This window comes from Aphidius gifuensis, linkage group LG2 (genome assembly GCF_014905175.1).
Source record: "Aphidius gifuensis isolate YNYX2018 linkage group LG2, ASM1490517v1, whole genome shotgun sequence".
Classification (NCBI taxonomy): Eukaryota; Metazoa; Arthropoda; class Insecta; order Hymenoptera; family Braconidae; genus Aphidius; species Aphidius gifuensis.
This window is the reverse complement of record NC_057789.1, coordinates 27,878,809-27,900,798: the sequence shown is the minus strand read 5'-3', so window position 1 is coordinate 27,900,798 and position 21,990 is coordinate 27,878,809. Positions and strand designations below refer to the sequence as shown.

General features: G+C 25.1%; 4 protein-coding genes across 8 annotated transcripts in view; 3 read left to right on the top strand and 1 right to left on the bottom strand.

Annotated features, from left to right (window-relative positions):
- LOC122850032 (protein slit) overlaps nucleotides 1–12,249 on the top strand; it is a 162,262-nt gene extending 150,013 nt beyond the window's left edge. The window contains exons 5-30 of one of the 2 annotated variants that reach the window (XM_044148993.1): nucleotides 3,767–3,838; nucleotides 3,909–3,980; nucleotides 4,078–4,291; nucleotides 4,923–5,089; nucleotides 5,166–5,237; nucleotides 5,310–5,381; nucleotides 5,452–5,523; nucleotides 5,603–5,746; nucleotides 5,829–5,986; nucleotides 6,805–6,955; nucleotides 7,037–7,255; nucleotides 7,351–7,422; nucleotides 7,513–7,676; nucleotides 7,949–8,150; nucleotides 8,242–8,313; nucleotides 8,401–8,472; nucleotides 8,559–8,630; nucleotides 8,704–8,870; nucleotides 9,123–9,342; nucleotides 9,889–10,198; nucleotides 10,284–10,497; nucleotides 10,565–11,032; nucleotides 11,119–11,316; nucleotides 11,394–11,540; nucleotides 11,630–11,769; nucleotides 11,884–12,249. In XM_044148993.1, the coding sequence (XP_044004928.1) occupies nucleotides 3,767–3,838; nucleotides 3,909–3,980; nucleotides 4,078–4,291; nucleotides 4,923–5,089; nucleotides 5,166–5,237; nucleotides 5,310–5,381; nucleotides 5,452–5,523; nucleotides 5,603–5,746; nucleotides 5,829–5,986; nucleotides 6,805–6,955; nucleotides 7,037–7,255; nucleotides 7,351–7,422; nucleotides 7,513–7,676; nucleotides 7,949–8,150; nucleotides 8,242–8,313; nucleotides 8,401–8,472; nucleotides 8,559–8,630; nucleotides 8,704–8,870; nucleotides 9,123–9,342; nucleotides 9,889–10,198; nucleotides 10,284–10,497; nucleotides 10,565–11,032; nucleotides 11,119–11,316; nucleotides 11,394–11,540; nucleotides 11,630–11,769; nucleotides 11,884–11,970 (4,018 nt within the window). In that variant the 3' untranslated portion in view covers nucleotides 11,971–12,249. Of the gene's footprint in view, nucleotides 1–3,766; nucleotides 3,839–3,908; nucleotides 3,981–4,077; nucleotides 4,292–4,922; nucleotides 5,090–5,165; nucleotides 5,238–5,309; nucleotides 5,382–5,451; nucleotides 5,524–5,602; nucleotides 5,747–5,828; nucleotides 5,993–6,804; nucleotides 6,956–7,036; nucleotides 7,256–7,350; nucleotides 7,423–7,512; nucleotides 7,677–7,948; nucleotides 8,151–8,241; nucleotides 8,314–8,400; nucleotides 8,473–8,558; nucleotides 8,631–8,703; nucleotides 8,871–9,122; nucleotides 9,343–9,888; nucleotides 10,199–10,283; nucleotides 10,498–10,564; nucleotides 11,033–11,118; nucleotides 11,317–11,393; nucleotides 11,541–11,629; nucleotides 11,770–11,883 lie in introns of both variants that reach the window. The other variant, XM_044148992.1, reaches the window with a different exon arrangement.
- Nucleotides 12,250–14,935: 2,686 nt separating this feature from the next.
- On the top strand, nucleotides 14,936–16,742 carry LOC122850030 (protoporphyrinogen oxidase). The gene is made up of 3 exons (XM_044148987.1): nucleotides 14,936–15,033; nucleotides 15,120–16,249; nucleotides 16,382–16,742. Exons 2-3 carry the CDS (start codon nucleotides 15,140–15,142, stop codon nucleotides 16,700–16,702), a joined length of 1,431 nt encoding a protein of 476 aa, XP_044004922.1. The 5' UTR covers nucleotides 14,936–15,033; nucleotides 15,120–15,139; the 3' UTR covers nucleotides 16,703–16,742.
- On the bottom strand, nucleotides 16,389–17,903 carry LOC122850031 (transcription initiation factor TFIID subunit 13). 3 transcript variants are annotated; one of them, XM_044148991.1, is made up of 4 exons: nucleotides 17,722–17,901; nucleotides 17,401–17,638; nucleotides 17,226–17,327; nucleotides 16,389–16,666 (listed from the first exon to the last, which is right to left on the bottom strand). In XM_044148991.1, the coding sequence occupies exons 1-4, from the start codon at nucleotides 17,746–17,748 to the stop codon at nucleotides 16,662–16,664; spliced, it is 372 nt and encodes a 123-aa protein (XP_044004926.1). In that variant the 5' UTR covers nucleotides 17,749–17,901; the 3' UTR covers nucleotides 16,389–16,661. The 3 variants fall into 3 exon arrangements, with proteins under 3 accessions (XP_044004926.1, XP_044004924.1, XP_044004925.1); XM_044148989.1 differs by lacking the exon at nucleotides 16,389–16,666 and adding an exon at nucleotides 16,881–17,013 and having other exon boundaries at nucleotides 17,722–17,903; XM_044148990.1 differs by lacking the exon at nucleotides 16,389–16,666 and having other exon boundaries at nucleotides 17,075–17,327; nucleotides 17,722–17,902.
- A 424-nt stretch (nucleotides 17,904–18,327) lies between these two features.
- Nucleotides 18,328–21,849, top strand: LOC122850029 (serine/threonine-protein kinase pakD-like). 2 transcript variants are annotated; one of them, XM_044148985.1, is made up of 5 exons: nucleotides 18,328–18,775; nucleotides 19,016–19,505; nucleotides 20,220–20,739; nucleotides 20,899–21,073; nucleotides 21,142–21,849. In XM_044148985.1, exons 1-5 carry the CDS (start codon nucleotides 18,750–18,752, stop codon nucleotides 21,377–21,379), a joined length of 1,449 nt encoding a protein of 482 aa, XP_044004920.1. In that variant the 5' UTR covers nucleotides 18,328–18,749; the 3' UTR covers nucleotides 21,380–21,849. The 2 variants fall into 2 exon arrangements, with proteins under 2 accessions (XP_044004920.1, XP_044004921.1); XM_044148986.1 differs by having other exon boundaries at nucleotides 21,179–21,306.
- Nucleotides 21,850–21,990: the final 141 nt, after the last annotated feature.

Sequence of the window (21,990 nt, the reverse complement as noted above, 5' to 3'; positions counted from 1 at the left end):
GAAATTATTGATGCTAAGAACACAAAAGTTCATTGTTTTCAAATATTAACTATACCAGAATTAATTACATAAATACTTGAAGAAAATAAATACTTATTTTACAATAAATAAATAATTGCATTTTTACACTTTACAATTCTCAATCAGTTAAATTCAATTTAAAATATTAAATTAAGTTTTTATATTATTTTTTTTTTGTTAAAACAATTCAGCTGTAGACAAATTATTTTAAATAGTTTATAAAGAACTTTTTTGCAAATAAATCAAATTATTATACTTTAATAGAAAGTACTTAATTAAACTCAATTTAAAAAAATTAAATTTTTATATTGTATTCAATTGTTTTCAATTAACGGGATAAAAAAAACAAAATCATTTTACCTCGATTGTAAATTATTTATGATATACAAAATGAAGTAAATTTATTTAATTTTTTAATTCAAAAATATTGATTTGCCAAGTATACATTCAACATCATAAATACCGTTTGAAATTATTTATTTTTATTATTGCATTCCATTGAATGAAATACTTGATGAATGCTTATCATGATGATGATATTTTTTTTGTTTTGTTATTTTTAATCTGTTGTATTTTGTTTCTCAAAAATATATATGCCAGAATGATTTAACATTCCACAAATCGTCTTGAACACTTAAAATCAAAAAATGCACATACAAACATGCGGCTCTCTTCAAAATATCATCATACAGAGTTTGTTAAAGTAAAAAAATAAATAAACAGACAAGTCGAGGTTACAAATATCACAAGTGTATGTGTGTGTGTGTATAGCTGTGGATTTATTGTATGTTGGCACTGAATATAACCAGCTCGAGATCCATCATCCAGCAAACTGGCCAGACATATGATCGTCTCTAAAAATTGCTGAGGCACAATAATAATATTAAACTGACAAGAACAACGACCAACTTGCCTTTCAATCTCTTGTCCTTTCAAATTTTATATACATTTTTTATGATCATCTCGCAGGTGCACTCAAAAATATATATATCATAAAAATAAATCATCAAAGTATACATTTAATAAATAATAATACAATGAAAATCAATAAGTCTTATTTTAAATTAAAAAAGATATAAATTATTTTGAATCATTAAAATGTCATATTAAAATAAGCAATTAAACAGGAGAAAAACAATTTGGCTTATTTCAATAATCTTGATCATGAAAACCAATAGACTTAAATCATATTTGAGTGGAAAAAAATAATTCATTAAAATCATATTTGTTTTTATTCATTCAAAGCTATTATTTACATCAATTTTGGGATCAACATTAAAGTGATTTGTTGAAGACTTTTGTGGTTTTATTTTGTGGACCAGTGCCAAACGGATTTTAAGATAATCATGAAACTTCTACAAGACTTAAGTTATCTATAGGCTTTTTTTTTTTTTAAGGATATATAAAAACTTTTTTTCTGTAACTTTAATTGGTACATGAAATTTTTTTCTATTATTTTTCATACAGATGATAATGAGTAGATAAAATAAATAATAATAAAATTTTTAAATTCTAAAAAAATTAGATAGGAAATTTTTAGTATATTTTCGTTTATAAATTATATAAAAATTTAAATAAATATTCGGTTGTTTTTCTGAAAATTCTCCCACATCGATTTCATCAAAATTTTAAATAATAAAATAAATTATTCCTGATAATTCATTCAAAAATTTGTTAATTCATTAAAATTCAGAATTTTGAATTCCATGAAACTATTTTTAATTCTCGAAATAAATAATAAAATAAGCTCTAAAAATTATCTATATTATTTTATTATTTAAAAAAAAATTTACCAATCAATACAACCGTAATTGAAAATTAAAAAAATCATATAATTGAATTACAAGTTGAATTAAACAGTGGTCAAACAACAATGAAAATTCCATAAATTTTCGTTGAATAAAAAGTTCAAATTTCTAGCTCCAAAGATATCTCTTATCCAAATTCCATTTAAATGTTCATATGTTTTAAATCTATATGTATAAATATAATATCATGATAGTGTGAAACTTTAGAAGTGGTCTTCCATCATTGTATGCAGTGCCAAAGTCGAAATACGGTAATTGCTTTCTGGATTGGGTCGAGCGAACTGGGACTTCAATCCACTATACTATAAGTTTGTCTTATAACATTTTATATATATATTGGACTTATACAGTCTGAGAGGCTTATAATACCAAGTGCAAGTGAGACAAATACATAGAAGAATAGATTAATCTATATGTTAGTATATAGTCATAACTATATGTACGATGAAGAGAGAGGGAAAAATGCTGGGGTTGCAGTGGTGACTGAGCTCAATCCGTTCCCTCCGGCATATAGCCCCCAATGCCGAACATAATTACAGATTGCGAGAGTGCAGAGCAAATGGACGGTCAATGATGCCCTAGCGGCCTTATAACCTATCATCACCCTGGTCTAGTTAGTACCCTCTTGGCTAGCCAACTGTGGAATGGACATTATTTTTTTTTTTTATAACTTTTTTTAAAATATTCTTTTTTTTTTTCTCATTCATAAAATATAATGAACAAAAAAAAAAGCTCATTTACATTATATCTTATCTTAAAATCATAATAAATATAACTGTATAATTTAATTTTATCAAAAATATAATTTTTGAATTATTAAATAACTCTCAATTGAGTTTTATAAAATATTAATTTTTAAATTTTATCAATAATTAATATTTTAATATTGAGATAATTATTTTACAAATTAAATATTCAGGATATTTTTATAAAAATAAATTGTTGGTTTATTTAAAAATTTAATTTTTGGTTATATTGATTGATGGGTTTTTTTTTAATTTTATTTTTATTTCATTTCGTGGCCAGACAAAAAAATGTCAAAGTTTAGTTGGTTCAAGTATAAATGACCTTGTTCTCAATTCAGTTCAACACTCTGACCAGACCAATTGATCTCGTTTTTTTTATATTTTTTTTTAATTTTGTATATGATGATGAGATTTTATGTTCAAAGAGTTTAAATTTACAGCATCATTTTTTATGGATTCAAGTATTCAAATGACTTCTGTGTTGTCAAGCTTCACAGAGCCACCCTTAAAAAAAAAGCAAAAAGAAAAGAACAAAGAACAGGTTGTTCCTCCTTTTTTTGCGCAGTCAAGTGGACGATTTTATTGTGACACATTGTGTGGTAAAAGACGAAAATACTTGAGGGTCCTTCAACAAATAGTCCATGTATAATAAAAAAGAAAATAAAGACATGACTTTTTCATTTCCTACCTTTGACATAAAGGTATTTTTTTTATTGTACAATACTATGTGTTTGTATTTACCGTGATTATATACAAATGTATATTGGTTTTTTTTTTTTCTATCATGCTGTAGAGCTTTTAGGTCTAGAGCAAAAGTTGTACGACACTTTGTAATAAGTACCTAGTGATCGTGTCTCTCTCACAATGCTACCACACACAAAATATTGAATAATGTATCAAATATGTAGGCTGAACTCGCGACCACGTGTGCAAAACTATACCGGAGGTAATATATTCAACCTGTCATGACATGACCTCGCCATCAGTATATGTCCCCACCAACATTTACCCAACTCCCTTTGAAAAAAAAGTAATATTTTTTTTTTACAGTTCAATGACTTGAATACAACCCATGACTTTGCAAATACATGTTTATTTTTTTGTTAAAAAAATTTTTATTATTGTACCTGTGTTTTTGTTTTTTCTTTTGACCACTCTTTTAATTTATTTTTTTTTTTGTTATGATTACAGAGACCTCAGTCACAATCAAATTGCCATGATTGGACCAAAAACACTTCGTGGAGTTTCAGCACTTAAACATCTGTAAGTTTTTATTTTTTTTCTTGATATTTTTTTTTTTATAAATAATTTATTATAATTTGTGATTATTTAGACTGCTTGATAATAATGTGCTGACCTGCATTGATGAAGGTGCAATCAGAGAACTTAAAGATCTTGAAATTTTGTAAGTAAAAATATATTTGATTTACATGGAAAATTATATAGACTGATTGTGAATATAATATTAAAAATGAAAAATATTTATTTATACTTGTCAACAGAACACTAAACAACAACAAACTTACAACCCTTGGGAAAGAAATGCTTTTTGGTTTATCGCGTCTACGTACACTAAAACTTCTTGATAACTTTCTATCATGTGATTGTCATCTTGCTTGGTTGTCACGTCATTTGAAGAGCATTCCTCGACTTGGACAGCATACAAAATGTGCATCACCAGCTCATCTCAAGGGACAAAATCTTGTCGATTTGCAAGTAAGTCTCGTAGGAATATTTCTTGTTTGATGTTGAGTTACTTTAAAATTCCATTAACAGTCATAAAAATTTTTTATTTGTTTATTTTTTTATTTTTTTTTCAAAATGAATAATAATATTCAAATAAAAAAAATATGAAAACCAGTTTTATATTATATTATCCTATTTAAAAAAAAAAAAAATTTATGTTTAATACAAACTTAAGAAATTGACTCATATAAAATAATCATCTTGTGATAAAATTTTATTTGTTTTATTTTTTATAATAATACATATCAATGTATTAACAAAAATTTATTCATAAAATATCAATTTTTTTATTTTTCTCTTTAATGTGGGTGGTCAACATGATAAATTTCCTTAAAAAACATGTATGCATTATATAAATCAACACTGATGGTACACAAGATATTCATTAAATTATTTAAAAAATAAAATTATATTTATTTTTGAAATTTCTCATTAAATTTATTGCGCATATATATTTTTTTTATTTTTGTCATTAACAAGCTAACAACAGATTTATTTATTTATACGAGAATTTTCTTGCAAAAAGTTGGAGCCTGTCTCTAATTGCCTAAAAAAAAATTTAAAAAATATAATGAAAATTAATTCTTTATTATTTTTCAAGGAGCATGAATTCAAATGTTCTGGTCTTGTTGAACCTCGTACTGGATCAGAATGCACATCGGAGCCACAATGTCCACACCCATGCAGATGTGCTAATAGTATTGTTAATTGTCGAAGTCAATCCTTGGAAAAAGTACCAACACATTTACCGGAAGATACCACAGAACTGTAATGAAAAATTATTATCATTTTATATAACTAAATTTTCTTTTTTTTATATACTCTAATTAATTTATATTTTCAGACGATTGGAACAAAATGGTATAACAGAAATACCACCAAAAGCATTTTCACCCTACCGAAAATTACTACGAATGTAAGAATAATTACTTAAATATTTTATTAAATTAATTTTATAGTAAATTAATTGTTTAAAAATATTTTTCAGTGATCTCAGTAATAATAAAATAAAAAAAGTAGCTGCTGATGCATTTCATGGTTTAAAAGCACTTGAATCATTGTAAGTATTTAATTAAAATAATTATATTATCATGAAAATCAATCAATTAAAATATATAATTTACTTTCAGAGTATTGTATGGAAATAAAATAACAGAACTACCGGGTGGAGTTTTTCAAGGACTATCAAGTTTACAATTACTGTAATTATATTGGCTTTTTAAAATTAATCTGTTAATAAAATATTTATTTAAATAATAATTTATTTAATTTTTATTTTAGACTACTCAATGCAAATGATATATCCTGTATTCGAACTGATCTGTTTCGTGATCTGACCAGTTTAACACTGTTGTCATTGTATGATAATAATATCAAATCACTTGCAAATGGAACATTTACAAATCTTCGAAGCATCAAAACACTGTTTGTATTATTAAATTATTTAAAATAAATAAATAAATAACAAGTTATAATATAACTTTTCTTTTTGTTGTATATTAAATAGACATTTGGCTAAAAATCCATTCATCTGTGATTGTAATCTTCGCTGGTTGAGTCTTTATCTTCATGAGCATCCAATCGAAACATCCGGGGCTAAATGTGAATCACCAAAGAGAGCTGCTAAACGAAAAATTGACGTGATGCGGGATGAAAAGTTCAAATGTAAGGGTAAGCACGATTCGACTTCCGGTATCTCTTACTTCGACAGGATTGTTCAGGTCGGTAACCTCACATCCTCAATTCCCAATCCTTAAATATGCTTTTTTTTATTTTATTTTATTTTCTAATATCAAAATCATCATCGACAACTGAAAAGCCAAGGAATCATCATATAAATATTTTTTTTTTTTTTACTTCTCTTTCCCACAATATCTTTTAATTTCGATTTAAAAATTTTTTTTTCTTTTGCTCTTGTTCACACTACCAAGCATGTAAATATTCAATATATTTATTTTAAATATTTTATTTATTTATAATTTATTATAATTAATTGTGGGAAAAAAAAAAAATAATATTTCATTTCATAATCATCATGGTACGTATGCATGAAAAATGTAACATATTCACAATCATAAAAAAAAAATAAAATAACAAAAATATCGAATGAAAAATATAATGCATGTTTTAGAATAAAAAAAAAATTAATTAATTATTATAAATAATATCATTGTTGTAAAAGTAATGATATAATTTTTTAATAAAAAATTAAATATGACTTTTACAGCTGGTGTTACTGGTGATGCATGGATATCACTTCCCAATGTGTTTCATAATAACCAATAATATCATCGAAAGGATCTAACATAATATTTCATCTCATTTTCAAATCCATTGTTCCATTTAACGTGAGAATATTCCTGAACAATATATTGTTCAATGAATGTTAAAAAAATTTCAAAAAAAATTCAAATCAAATGTAGAACAGGCATATTTATTTGATACAAAATTTATAGGTTTTTTTTTGTTTCAATTATTTGCAGGTGATGAAAAATTATTGACAAAAAGAGCTGGTGAATGTGTATTACCTGGTGCATGTCCATCACCATGTACATGTAATGGTGCAACAGTTGATTGTTCAGATAAAAAATTAACAGCGATACCAAAAGAATTACCAATTTACACATCAACACTGTAATTATCATTGATTATATTTTTTTATATTTACAATAACAATTGAATGGTTATTTAAATTATAATTTTATTTTATTTCAGTCTATTGGGTAATAACGATATTGAAAAAATAAAAGCAGATAGTTTCTTTGAAAAATTACCAGAACTACAACATCTTGATTTACGAAGAAATAAAATAAGTCGAATTGAAGCTGGTGCATTTAAAGGTGCTCATAAATTAACTGAATTATTATTGTCAGATAATAAATTACGTGAAGTACACAACAAAATGTTTATTGGTCTCGCTAATATAAAAACACTGTGAGTATTCAAAAGGAAACTATATGAAATTATATTAAAAATATATAATGACAATTGGAAAAATTTAATCAACGATGATTTATATTTTATTATAGAAATTTAACTGGAAATGCAATAACATGTGTGATGACTGAATCATTTGACAATTTACCACACCTTCGAAATATGTAAGTTTTAATTATATTTATTTAGTTTTATGATAAATTTGATAATTAGTAGAATATTTTTTTGATTATTTTGATATTTTGTTGTTACAGTAATATGCAGGGTAATCCATTATCTTGCAATTGTCATTTGGCATGGTTTGCTGAGTGGTTGAGAACTCATGACATACCTGGAATTATTGGACGTTGCCATGATCCTCCAAGATTGAAGGATGCTCATGTTAAGGACATTCCACGTCATGAATTCAAGTGTACAAGTGAGTTTAACTTGAATTTATAAATACCATTTTTCAAGTATTTTTAAAAATTTTTATATAAATAAATATTATTCTATGGAAAATATAATTTTATTAAATTTAATTGAATCAAAAATTTTATCTGATATAAAATATTCAAGATTATTATTTGTTTATTCTTTTTTATTTTTTTTTTTGAAATGAAAATATTATATTTATCTTAAAGACAATCATCTGTATTACTTGGAATAAATTTTTCAACGTTTTAAAATAATTTTTTTTATTTTTTAAAGATGATAGTGTTGGTTGTCTTGGAGATGATTATTGTCCGCCTCGTTGTCATTGTGCTGGATCAGTTGTGAGCTGTTCTAGATCACATCTAACTGAAATACCTCGTGGAATTCCACCTGAAACAACTGAACTTTATCTTGACGTTAATGATATTAAAACAATTCAGCCAGAAAGACTGAGTCATTTGAGACTACTAACAAGACTGTGAGTATCATATTTCTAGTCATAAATTTATATTTTTTTTTATATAAATTTATTATCATAACATTAAATATTTATTATTTGATACTTGCAGAGATTTGAGTAATAATCAAATTGTTATGTTGGCGAATGATACATTTAGCAATTTAACAAAATTGTCACATCTGTAAGTACCCGTTAATAACAATAATGTAAATGAATTAATGAGTTAATATTAATTGCAAATTGTATTTGCTTTTTTTTATGTTTACAGAATTATTAGTTACAACAAATTGCAGTGTGTTCAAAAAAATTCATTAGCTGGACTAAAATCTTTACGAATAATGTAAGATATTTAATTTAATTTTATATTCAACAGACCACATGTCAAACTTGTGTATTGATTTTTATTTTTATTTTTTTTCGTAATAGCTCTCTCCATGGTAACGACATTTCAACAATTCCAGAAGGAGCATTTGACGATTTAGAATCAATAACACACTTGTAAGTATAAAAGCCCATCAAAACATCAGAGTGATCACTAAATTCAACTATATAAATTCAATTTTTATTACAGAGCACTGGGTTCAAATCCACTTTACTGTGATTGCCACATGCAATGGCTCGCTGAATGGGTAAAAAAAGACTTGGATGTTGAACCGGGAATAGCAAGATGTATGGAACCACCAGCAATGAAAGAAAAACTTCTTTTAACTGCTCCATCAACTGCATTTCAATGCAAAAGTAAGTATCAAAATACAAATTACTTAACTTTATTATTATTATTATTTAAAAAATTAAATATATAAATAAAATAAATTCAATAATAATAAAATCAAATAAATAAAAAAATTAAATAAATAAATAAAAAGTAGCTTTTAATTTAAACAAAAATCAGAAATATATAATTGTCTGTTTAGTTTAATTATTTTTTGGCCCGCTCTCTCAGAACGGTACTAAAATTGCTCATTAATCGTAGACATTTCTTCCGTGCAGCCAAGCAACAACCTGCCGAGGTCATGGCCAAATGCGATGTGTGCTACACTTACCCATGTCAAAACGGAGGAACATGTGAGACATTACAGAATTGGCAATTCAATTGCCAGTGCACGCCAGGATATCACGGGGACAGGTGTCAACATAAAATTGACGCGTGCTATGGAAATCCTTGCCGGAACACCGGAACTTGCAAAGTACTGGAAGAAGGCAGATTCAGGTAACTATAAATATACATTGTGTTGACTGAAGGCCTGCAGTTTATTTCTTACAAATAAATATCAAAATTTAATTTAATTTACAAAAATATATAATGACTATTAATGACTTGAAAAATTTTTTTAAAATAAAATAAAAAACATTTGATATTTATTTGAAAGAAAAAAAAAAAAAAAAAACAAACTTGGGCCTGAGGAATGATAAGCATCTTCGTAGAATCGGGTTGGATCGAGCTCGGCTCCCCAACTTTTTTTTTTGTAGATATTTTAATTGGCACGTTAAAAATGATATTAAAAAAATAAAAAAAATAATTTATAATAGAATTGGAATGCTTGATAATAGCACGTATATATTTGTTGTATATTTGAAAAAATATTCAAACACATATAGTAGCAATAACGTGAATGCACTTTGATATTGATTGAAAAAAAAATTAAATTAAATTAAATGTTATACAAAATTATTTTGCTATGTGTTGGTGGATCAATCTACGATCCAATCCATCGAGCTTTTATATATAAATTTACGTTAAGTCAATGTGTAACAGTTGCGACTGTGCCCCCGGTTACGAGGGTCTCAGATGTGAAAACAATGTCAACGATTGTGCAACAAACAAATGCACAAACAACGCAACCTGCGTGGACCTCATTCAGGCCTACAGATGCGACTGTACCCCAGGATTCATGGGAGAATACTGCGAGAAGAAAATACCCTTCTGTTCAAAAGGACACAATCCATGTGAAAACGATGGAAGATGTGTCGACCACAAGACCCACTACAGCTGCGAGTGCCCGATCGGCTTCTCCGGCTTCAATTGTTCTACCAACTTGGATGACTGTATTAATCATCTGTGCCAGGTAATAATAATAATAATAATTCCATTTACCTTTATACAATATAATATAAATATATATTAAATTTTATTTATTTATTTTTTTCTAGAACGGTGCTCCTTGCATCGACGGCATAAACAATTATGAATGTAAATGCCCAGCAGATTACACGGGAAGGTTTTGTGAAACAGCACCGTCAACAGCAATGCTGTATCCACAAACATCACCATGTGCACATCATGATTGTCAACACGGTGCCTGTTATCAACCTACCCCTGATTCTGCTGCTGGTTATTTGTGCCAGTGCCATCCCGGTTATACTGGTAAATATATAAATTAAAATATTTTTATAGCTACTATTAGATACACTAATAAATTATTAATATTTAGGAAAACGATGCGAGTACCTGACGAGTCTGAGCTTCGTGGATAATAGCTCGCTGGTCGAGCTTGAGCCGCTTCGAACGAAGCCTGAGGCTAATGTGACCATCGAATTTAAAACAACACATGAAAATGGTGTATTACTTTATAATGGAATGGAACAAAGTGGTGAACATATTGCAGTTGAATTATTTAATGGTCGTTTAAGAATATCATATGATGTTGGTAATTATCCAACATCAACAATGTACAGTTATGAAATGGTATCTGATGGTAAAAAACATATTGCTGAATTTATTGCAATTAAAAAAAATTTTACATTACGTGTTGATGATAATCCAGCAAGAAGTATTATTAATGAAGGTACACGTGAATATCTTAAATTAAATACACCAATGTTTGTTGGTGGTATTTCATCAGAAGTTGCAGCAACAGCATTTTCACAATTTCATTTACGAAATGTTACAAGTTTCAGAGGTAAAATTATTATTAAATAAATTTTATTTTTCATTTTATATTTATGCATTTGAATTTTTTTTTAATTTAATTTATTTAATTTATAGGTTCCATTTTAAATATGTGGATCAATCATAAGCTTGTAGACTTTAGTAATGCTGCAAAAAGATTTCGAGTTACTCCTGGTGCATTTGGGGAAGAAGAAGCTGATGAAGCAGAAAAAGAACCCAGTGAAATTATCGCACCACAAGAAGATAACATGGATGATCTTTTGCAGCATGAAGATGTTGTCCAACATCCATCTGGTAATTAACAAAATACATAATAAAAAATAAAATTTATCATGTTATTTTCATTTTTTAATGATTAATTTATTTAATAGAAATAGTGGCTGTTCAAAGTGCAAGTATTATTGATCCCTGTACCGGCAATGAGTGTCACAAAGGTTCTGAATGTGTTACTTCACAATTTGGCACTAGTTACACTTGTCGTTGTCAAACCGGTTGGCAGGGACAATACTGCGAAAAAGGTAAAAATTTTACAAGTTTTTTTCATTTATATATCCAACGAAAAAAAATAAAAATACGTATAGTTCTAACATATTTATTTATCAAACAGCACCGACATGCCGAAAAGAACACACACGAGAATATTACAGCGAAAACGGATGCCGCAGTAGACGACCAGTTAAATTGGCAAAATGCTGGGGAAGCTGTGGTAATTCATGCTGCTTACCAAGAAAAACAAAACGTCGTAAGGTGTGTAAAAATTTTCTAAATTAAACTAGTATTATAATAACAATTTTTTTAATTAAAAATGATAATTAAATTTAATTGTGTGTAATATAATTTGATTTTTTATTATTTTTGTAGGTTCGTCTTATTTGCAATGATGGCAGAAGATACACTAAAGACGTTGATCTCGTTCGTAAATGTACATGCACAAAAAAATGCTACTAGACTGGATTCAAACTGATAAAAAGAAAAAAAAAGAAAAAAAACATAATAATAATAAAAATAATAATAATACTACTACAAATTAATTAACCATTTAAATGTCGCCACATCTCGTCATATTCCATTTTATAAAATAAACTTAATAACAATAAATAAGTTACGATACATATATAATGTCAACTGATAAACCCCATATTATAATATCAAGCAGCACTGCCGAAAATAAAGAAAATTAAAAAAAAAAAAAAAGTGTCAAATTTATAAATTGTTTGGCACAAGAGTGAGTGAACAAGTGCGCGCTAAATTGAGTAAAAAATAAAATCGATGGACACACACAGCCGGCTCAGTGTGATATGTATTATTAAGAATATTAATAAAAATAATAACTGATAATATAGAATATATAAACAATTAATATCGAGCATTTATATGCATACTTGAATATTTAAATAAGCTAGTTATATAAATATTTTAGAATCGAAACGATTCAGCGAGCATCAGTGAAATTTAATTTCGAAAATATTGCATCGATGCTTGCGTATAAAAAAAAAATAAATAAAAAAAAAAAAAGAAAAGTTAATTAAACACGTGCAGATGTGTTTTAATATATTCATTAATAATAATCATTCGATAAAATCAGTGGCAATTATTTAAAACAATTATTCCGATATAGTTTTCAATTATTAAAAATTAATTTGAATAGAAATTCTTTTTTTTTTCCATTTGGAAAATACAATGATAAAAATTTTATTGGAGTATTCAGTGTATTTTAAAATTGAGCAATTAATTATCTTAGATAAAGATTTTAAAATCAAAAAAAAATAAACAAATATTAACAATGGAAATAATATTTTGTATTTTTTAATTGTCAATTTTTTAAATTTTTTTATTTATTAATTTTAATTGTGCGTATTATATTCACTGCCGATATTAACAGTTTTTTATTTATTCATCATAAAGATGGCTTTTTTATTTTATTCAATAATAAAAAATAGTTATTTTACTATTTTCATTGTATACCGTATTTTTTCAGTCAAGCTGTAATCCTTTTATGTTTTTTTTTTTTTTTTGTTTATTTATGCAAAATACTAATTTAATTATAATATTTTAATTATTTTATAAACATAAATTATATAAATGACCAGTGAAAAAGTACTCTCTGATAAAAACATGAAAATCAATAAAAAATTGATTTAAAAAAACGTTTTTATATATTTTATTTTTACATCATAAAAAAAGAAAAAAATAAGGAAAAAAAAAATTAAAAAAAAAAAAACAAAAATAGATGTATTATAATCGTATAAAATTATAATTGTACAATATAATTATTTGTCATGGTATTAATAGTTATTTAAGGTGTTTAAATATTTTTTTAAAATCTCAATTTCTACGTAAGTTTTTTAATATATTTAAAAATGAAATTTTTTATTTTATAACAAAATTAATATTTTTATTCACACAGCTGGCTCCATTTAAATTAAATTAAAACTTACGAAAAAAAAAAAAAATTAAAAAACAAATTATTAATTATTATAAAATGTCAATGTTATTTTTATCGTCAAAGAAAAAAAATTAAAAATAATATTTAATAAAAAATTATGTAATCTATTAAAAAATGAAAAATTTAAAAAACTGAATTTGACGATATAGATAAAAATATACAAAAAATAATCATTTTAAATTAATTAACAATTATAAACGAATTACATGATGAATTAATCAACAAAAGGAAAAGATGTTTACTCACAATTTGAGTGATGATAAAATCGTCTTTGTGGACAATAATAAAAAAATTAAAAATATAAAAAAAAATGAGGAATTAGTTAATGCCAAATTGAAAATTATGGCATCAAGGATTGTGCTTCCTTTTTTTTTGTTTTTTAAAATTCTAAATAATTAGATGAAAAATATAATTTGCAATCAGAATTCGCTGTAAATGAGTCATTTTCACTGAAAATAATGTCATATTGAAAAAGTATATAATAAAAAAAAACAAAAATGATTTTTTCACAAATAATAAATTAAAAATATTCATGATTATCTGTCATTGTATTTTGTCAATAATAAAAACTGATAATGGATTTTAAAAAATGATTGTCATTGACGTTAGAAATAGAAATACAGATACAAGCCTTAAAAAGGTAATGAAAGTTTGAAATTTTTAAGTAGATAACATTACAAAATAAACAATTATAATAAAGCAAAAAAAAAATATAAAAAATACCAATAGAAAAGAATTTTTAATTGCGAGAGTAAGATTGCACGAATGTAAAAATAAAAAAAAAAATGTATGAAAGTACGTATGAAATTTTCTTAAAGGATAATGCACATGAAAGAAGCTGAAAAAAAAAATAACAAAACAATTTGAATACAGAAATAAAAAGTGTATTTAATACAAGCACGTTTTACCAAATAACGATGGAATACTTGCATGCATATATAGAAAATATCTGATATAGACATAATAATATTCAAAAATAACAATTAGAATTGCGTAAATAAATGAAATTCAAAAAAATAAATACAAAAATGTCTATGTTTATATAATGTAATAATAATAAACCTCAAAATATGAACGCTATTAAAATAAATGTATGTAAAGTTTATTCTAATTTAGTAATTGTTAATTAATTGTTGTTTATTTTTTAAGGTCAATCAACACATTCAAACTGATCCTATTCAAAAATAAAAAATCGAAATATCTAAATTAAAATTTCAAATGTCAATTACTAATTAGTAATTGTTGTTTAATTATTTTTATTTTTCATAGGAAATTATTGAAATTAATTACACGATTATTTTAGCATTCTGACTGACACGTTGTAAAAAAAAAAATCAAGCAAAAAACCCTTTTGGCAGATGTAAAAATGAATTTTGAATTTTCGAAATATCATTGGATGGTATTGCCATCTTGCCTTTGGGATCCAAACTGTAGGCTATCCTGCTGATGATAATTGATACATACTAGCTCTGACATTATATCACAATAACAATACCTCACAATAAAATATTATATTGTTTATGTCGACAAACGTGGTTGAAATTAAATAAATTAATAACAAACAGGCAAGTAGATAATTATTAAAATTCAATGATTAATATTGTCAAACAATAATCAACAATAATAATTATTAAAAATGTTTTTATTTTAGATTATATATTTGTAATAAAAATGACAGCAATACTTGGTGGAGGTATTGGAGGTCTATCAGCAGCTTATTATGCTCTAGAAAATCCAAAACTTGGTCCACTAATAATTTATGAAGCATCTGACAGAATTGGTGGATGGATAAAAAGTAATAGATCACAAAAAGGTATATTATTTGAAAAAGGACCACGAACAGTTAGAACACATGGTCCACCTGGTGCAAATACACTTCGTATGATTGATGATATTGGATTAACTGATAAAATATTACCAATATCATCAAAACATCCAATAGCAAAAAATAGATTAATATATGTTGATAATAAATTACATATTTTACCAAATTCAGTTGGTAGTTTTTTCAAAGTTAAATCACCATTCAAACGTCCATTAATAACTATGTTATGGAATGATTTTAAAGCACCAAAAGTCATTAAAAATGATGAAAGTATTTATAGTTTTGTTGAAAGACGTTTTGGTAAAGATGCTGCTGATTATTTAATAAGTCCAATGCTGTGTGGTATTTGTGCTGGTGATGCTAAAAAAATAAGTGTTAATTTTTTAATGGAAGCATTATTTGAAGCTGAACAAGAACATGGATCAATCATGAAAGGTTTATTAAAAACTACATTTAATAATAAAAAAAACAATGATAATGTTTTTAAAAAAAATAATAAACCAATAAATTTTAATGTTAATTCTGTGGCACGATCTGGAAAAGAACGTTGGGTTGCTTGGGGATTACAAGGTGGTTTAGAACAATTACCAAGAGCACTTGCTGAAAATTTATTAGAAAAAAATGTTGACATATCATTATTAAGTAAATGTGAAAATATAACATTTAAATCTGATCATGTTGAACTTAATACAAATGGTGATACTAAAAAATTTAAACATATTATATCAAGTTTACCATCAAGTGGCCTTAGTAAATTAATTGAACATCAACATCCAGAACTTGCTAAAGAATTAAATGATATACCAACAGTTAATGTTACTGTTGTTAATTTACAATTTCCAAAAAATAATATTTTACCAATAAATGGATTTGGTGTTCTTGTTCCACCAAGTGAAAAAATTCCAATATTAGGAATAATATTTGATTCTTGTATTTATCCACAAAAAACATCTACTGTAAGTATCACGTCACATTATTTTATTATATAAAAGAAAAGAAAAAATTTATACAAATTAATTATTTGGTAATCTCACAATTGTAGTAATAATAAATTGATAATTATTATTTTTGTTTATTTGTTTCTTCAGGTACTGACAGTAATGATGGGTGGAGCCTGGTTTGATGAATATTTTGGTAAAAATTCTTCAGATGAATTTTTTTTGAATACAGCAGTTGAACATGTGAAGAAAATGTTGAACATAAAAATTGATCCAACAGATTTTCATGTTGGAATACTCAATAACTGCATACCTCAATATGTTGTTGGCCATAAAGATAGAATCAAACGAATCCATAATTATATTAATCAACATGGTCTTCCTCTGTCATTATGTGGCTCGGCATATCAAGGTGTTGGTCTTAACGATGTTATTCTATCAGCAAAAAATGCCGTTCAAAATATTTGTTGAATTATTTTTGTAAAGACATAATAAATATCATAACAATCTTTATTCGCTTAAGCTTTTAAGCCATGCTTTATTGATACATGCATAGTTTCATTGATTAAAAATAATAATATCAAATTGCAGAAAAAAAAAAACATTAATAAATACACAAGTTAAAAAACGAAATAATATTTTGATATATAAATAATATAAATTTGTTGAACATTGATTTCTTTTTTTTTTTTTCTCGTTAAATTATCTTACCAGAATAACTAAGTAATTAAGTCAAACTTTTCTAGTACATCTTTCATCAAAATTTGATCATTGCACATTATCTAAAATAGAAATTGTTTTTTTTTTTGTTCGATGAAAATGAAAAAAATATAAATCATGAATAGCTAAGCAGATTTGATGTTTTATTAAAAAAAAAATTAAAAAAAAAGAGATAAAAAAATTGATAATCATAGACATGCTGATGGAAAAATAAGTAATAACAATAATAATCAAAATGCAAATATAAAAATGATGATTTTCATTTAGGGTTTACCTGCATATTTAACTTCATCAAAGGCTTTTCTTGCTTTTTTCAACTCTTCATTCATTGTCAGTAGGTCTTTGACTCTAGCATATTTACGAGCATCTTTCCTCACTGTCAAAAAGTAAAATCACATCAAGTAAATGACAACAAATAAAATAACAATTCGTTGATTAATAATAATTACCTAAAAAAATTATATCCTCAACTTGTACACGACCAGTACGACCAATTTCCATAGCACGATGTGTCATTTCAGTAATATATTCAATAACAAGATCTTCTAATAAATCAACACTCTCAGTGTAGGGATTTTGATCATCACCAAAACCATACATCATACATCTTAATTCTTTTGAAAATAAACGTTTTCTTCCACCAGGTAATGTACCTCCAATTTGTAATTCTGTTTCTTCATCTTCAAACTAAAATAATAAACAATATTCTTAATTTTTACATGTAAAATTTAGGTTAGAATGACAAAATAATTTAATAATAAATATATTACCTGCTCAAAACCTTCTTCTGCAGCCATTTTTATTATTTTTTACTTTAAGGAAATAATATTATTTATGTAATAAAAAAAATAATTATTTCTTCCGGGTATAATTAGTAAACAAATGTTTTTTTTATTATCAAAAAATTGTTAATGCACACACGAATGCAATCAAATGCAATCATGCATAATTTTCTCTCTCTCTCTCTTTCTTTATATTTAGTTCAAAAAAAATACGCTAGAGAGAGCTAATTGTATAAACATGAAACTATGAAAGGGAAAACATTTTTGTGTTTACCTGTGTTCACCTGTGTTTACATTATTTCCATGCAACAAAAAATAATTAATAAAAAGAGAGAGAAAAAACTAGGAAATAATTTAAAAAGAAAACTGAAAAGAAAAGTTTGGGAAAGGTTAGATTTCATATCTATTATATCATGCAAACTTTGTAAACATAAGTCAAAAACAGCTTGAAAATTATCGAATAAATTGCGTTGATGTCCTTGAATAATAAAAAATCAAGATTATCGTTTTTGATAGACACAATAACAAAATGAATAAAATATCACGCGCAGGCTCAAATAAGTTGGCTTGTTTTGAGCCAGTGAAATAATCCCAGGACCCAGTTTGAGCAGCCAACGTGTACATAAAGTAGTTGAAACCGAAGACTAGAAAGAACAAATAAACACCCTTAAATATATATTTTTTTTAATCCAATAACAAACACAAAAAAACAAAAAAAAAAAAGAGTAAATAATAATCACATTACAATTAGATACTATGAAAAAATTAAATATAATTTTATTAAATTTTAATTTGAAATATTATAAATTATATTCTTGATGTCATACAAAATACGTCCGGTTAATCGATAATAACCTTAACAACTTTGTGTGTGGAACAGTGAATAAATATGATAATATAAATTGTTATATTTATAAAAAAATTAGATTTCAATTGATACACTTATTTTATTATTTATTGTAAATTTTTTATTAATTTTGAGGTTTACAATCAGCTGGTTATTCATACATAATGAAATGTATAACAGAAAATCAAAAATTACGTATGTATAAATAATTCATTTACATAATTACTCTATAATAAAAACATTATCATAATAATAGATTTGTTATTGATAAATAACATAATTTATTGGATTTAAAATAGCATAATTACATCATTAATATTTGCTGTTTAAAATATCGAAAGAAAAAAAAAATTAAATAACAATATCAAAATTATTATTAAATATATTATTATAATATAAAAATAATAATTAATTAAATTATTTTAAATTATTTAGAGACTCATCAGGAAAAAAATTAAGTGTTGATGAAAAAATAAAAAACATGACAGTACAAAATAGAAATGATGTTAGAAAGAAAAAAAAATTTCCTGAACAAAGTCCAGTTAAAAAAAAAACATTACAAAATTGTATTGAAAATGAAATATCAAGTTGTAATGGTGATGGTAGAGCAACATCTTCATCATCATCATCATCATCATGGCCTGAGGATATTGAAGAAGCAGCAACTCGAAAAGTTTTTGATCTTTGGTATATCGTTGAAAGAACTTTGTATAATGAGGATGACCAAGTGCCCTTGGGTAATATCATGGATGAATGTATTCAATGGAGAACACAAATTCCACATTTACGTCTTGTTGGTAAATCTATGAAACTTGAAATTGCTGATGAAGACAGTGATTATAAAACAAGTGGTGAAATAAAAAATTCAACTGAAAAATTTAAAACTGTAAAAAATCAAGAAAATGAATTAAAGCAAGATAAAAAAGTGAGTAATATTAATTTAAATAATTTTATTTATTTTTATCAATGCATGATAGTTATCAAAATTCAATTTAAGACAATATAGGTGTTGAGTTACATATAAATTCATATAATCAAGCGATAAAGTACATGAAAAAGTTTATGTATTTTTTTATAATTTTCATTATTTATTTATTTATTTTTCTTATATTTTTAAATGGTATATCAGACTATTTTTTTAACACGAAACAATAGTTTTACTTTATTAATTGGCTTTAATCACGAAAACATGTTGAAAAAAAATAAATAAATAAAATATATATTTATACTTTTTATATCAAAATTATTTGTAATAATTTATTTTAGGATGTTGATGATTAACTAAAAAAATCATTTTATATCAAAATTATTTGTAATAATTTATTTTAGGATGTTGATGATTAACTAAAAAAATCAATGATTTAATCTTTTATTATTACCCTCTGATTCAAGCCTATAAATTATAAAATTACTTATAAAAACATAATAGAAAATGTCAAGTTATTAAATTGATTACATGTATTAACTATTTTTTTTTTTTATTTCTTACCAAGTCAATCAGTCAAATTATTTTGATTTACTACCGCGACTATTTTATTCGTGTAATTTTTATTTCCATTATCTGATATTAAAAAACCCAAAAAAATTAATAACAATACTTTAATTTGATGATAATAATAATAAATTAAATTAATCACAGAAACCAATTACACTATCGCCATATCAATTGAAAGTGCGTGATGAAGTTATTGACCTTATTGTGGATTACATATCTGATGAATTAAAAAAACAATCTGATAATAATTCAAGTGTTGAAAATTTGGATAAAGTATTGAGGATAACACCAGCTCCAACTTGTGCTAAAAATAATAACAGTAATAATAAAAATAAAAATAAATTAAATAATAATAATACAAGTAGTAGAATGAGTAGTGCCAATAGAATAAAAACGTTTGAATTGACTGAACGTAGTGCTTTAAATAAATTATCTAAAAATGCCAAAAACGCAATTAACAATTATGATGATAATGCTGATGATGATGATGAATCAGATAGTGTTGAAATACAGATTGGTAGAAATAAACTTGGTACTGTATTTAATAAAAAAACTGTTGTCAGTCCAGTACCATTTGCTGTAACGACACGTGAAAGTTTTTGCACATTAAAAACAACACCAATTAAATATGCTGGACATCTATTAGAGCTTTCAACACCCCACGGTGAGAATGATAATTTTTATTTTTATTTTTCATCTTTGAAATTGTCATTTAATAATAAACGGTATTTAAAATTTTAATTTTACCGTAGTGCTTTTAAGCATCCAATTTATTTCTAACAAATAAAATTATTTTGTTTTTATTTTTTTATTTTAATAATAGGAACAAATAGACATGTAAATTCAATGTCAAAATTAAATTCTGGTAGTCGAGTATCACTACTTAGAAATACAGATAAATACTACTCATGGCAAACACCAGTACGATCAGCTGTTTATCCAAAAAATATACGTCTTGCTCCAATTGATCCTGCCAGATTGTCTAGCAATAAAAATCGGTATGATAATAAATAAAGTTTCATATATTTTAAGTTTTTTATATTTTAAATTTATCAATTTTTCATAGGTCATCGATTATTTCAACTGCCATTCCTTCTCGACAGAGAAATTCACTGAGTCCAATATCGCGTAAAATAAAAACAACAACATCAGCTGACAGCAATAATAATGATAGTTTAAAAATTGAAGGTAAAAAAATAACAAGACAATTGATTAAATCAAATCAATTGAAAAATGGATGGGAACATAATCCAATAACACATAAAAATATTAGAAAAAATAGTAAAATTAATAATGACAGGTAGCTATTATTTTTTATGGCAATAAAAATTATATATTTTTCATTATTTTCTATTTTATTTTTTGTAAATTTTTTATTAAATTAATTTCCATTAATTGTTAATGATAATTGTCTGTGATTATTTTCACTAACGATTATTTAATTGTTTTTATTACATGTAGCACTGAACTGTTCATGCAATAAAAAAAAAAAAAAAAATTTATATATAGATAAAATACGATGTTGTGTTGCACTCGACAATCGTTATTAATTATTATTACGCTTCATAAAATACGTTCGATATACTTGGGTCCAGAAAAACTCAATGAAAATAGCAACTCATTTTTTTTTTAATCAGAGTTAAATGTAGTAATTTGAACATCACTGAATTGTCTACCTCACTTTTTTTTATTTATAAAAAAAAAAATTAATTACTAAATGTATAAATTATAATTAAAAAATAAAAATTAATTCAGAGTGTTTGCGTATTTTGCTAATGGGAAAAAAAATTAATATTATAAAAATAAAAAACAGTAAATTTAAAAACAAGTGTAGTTTTTATGAATTTTTTTACCTTCAAAACAATATGTTTTTTTTTTTCAACATAAAATTATTCAGTTTGAAAGAAAAATCATG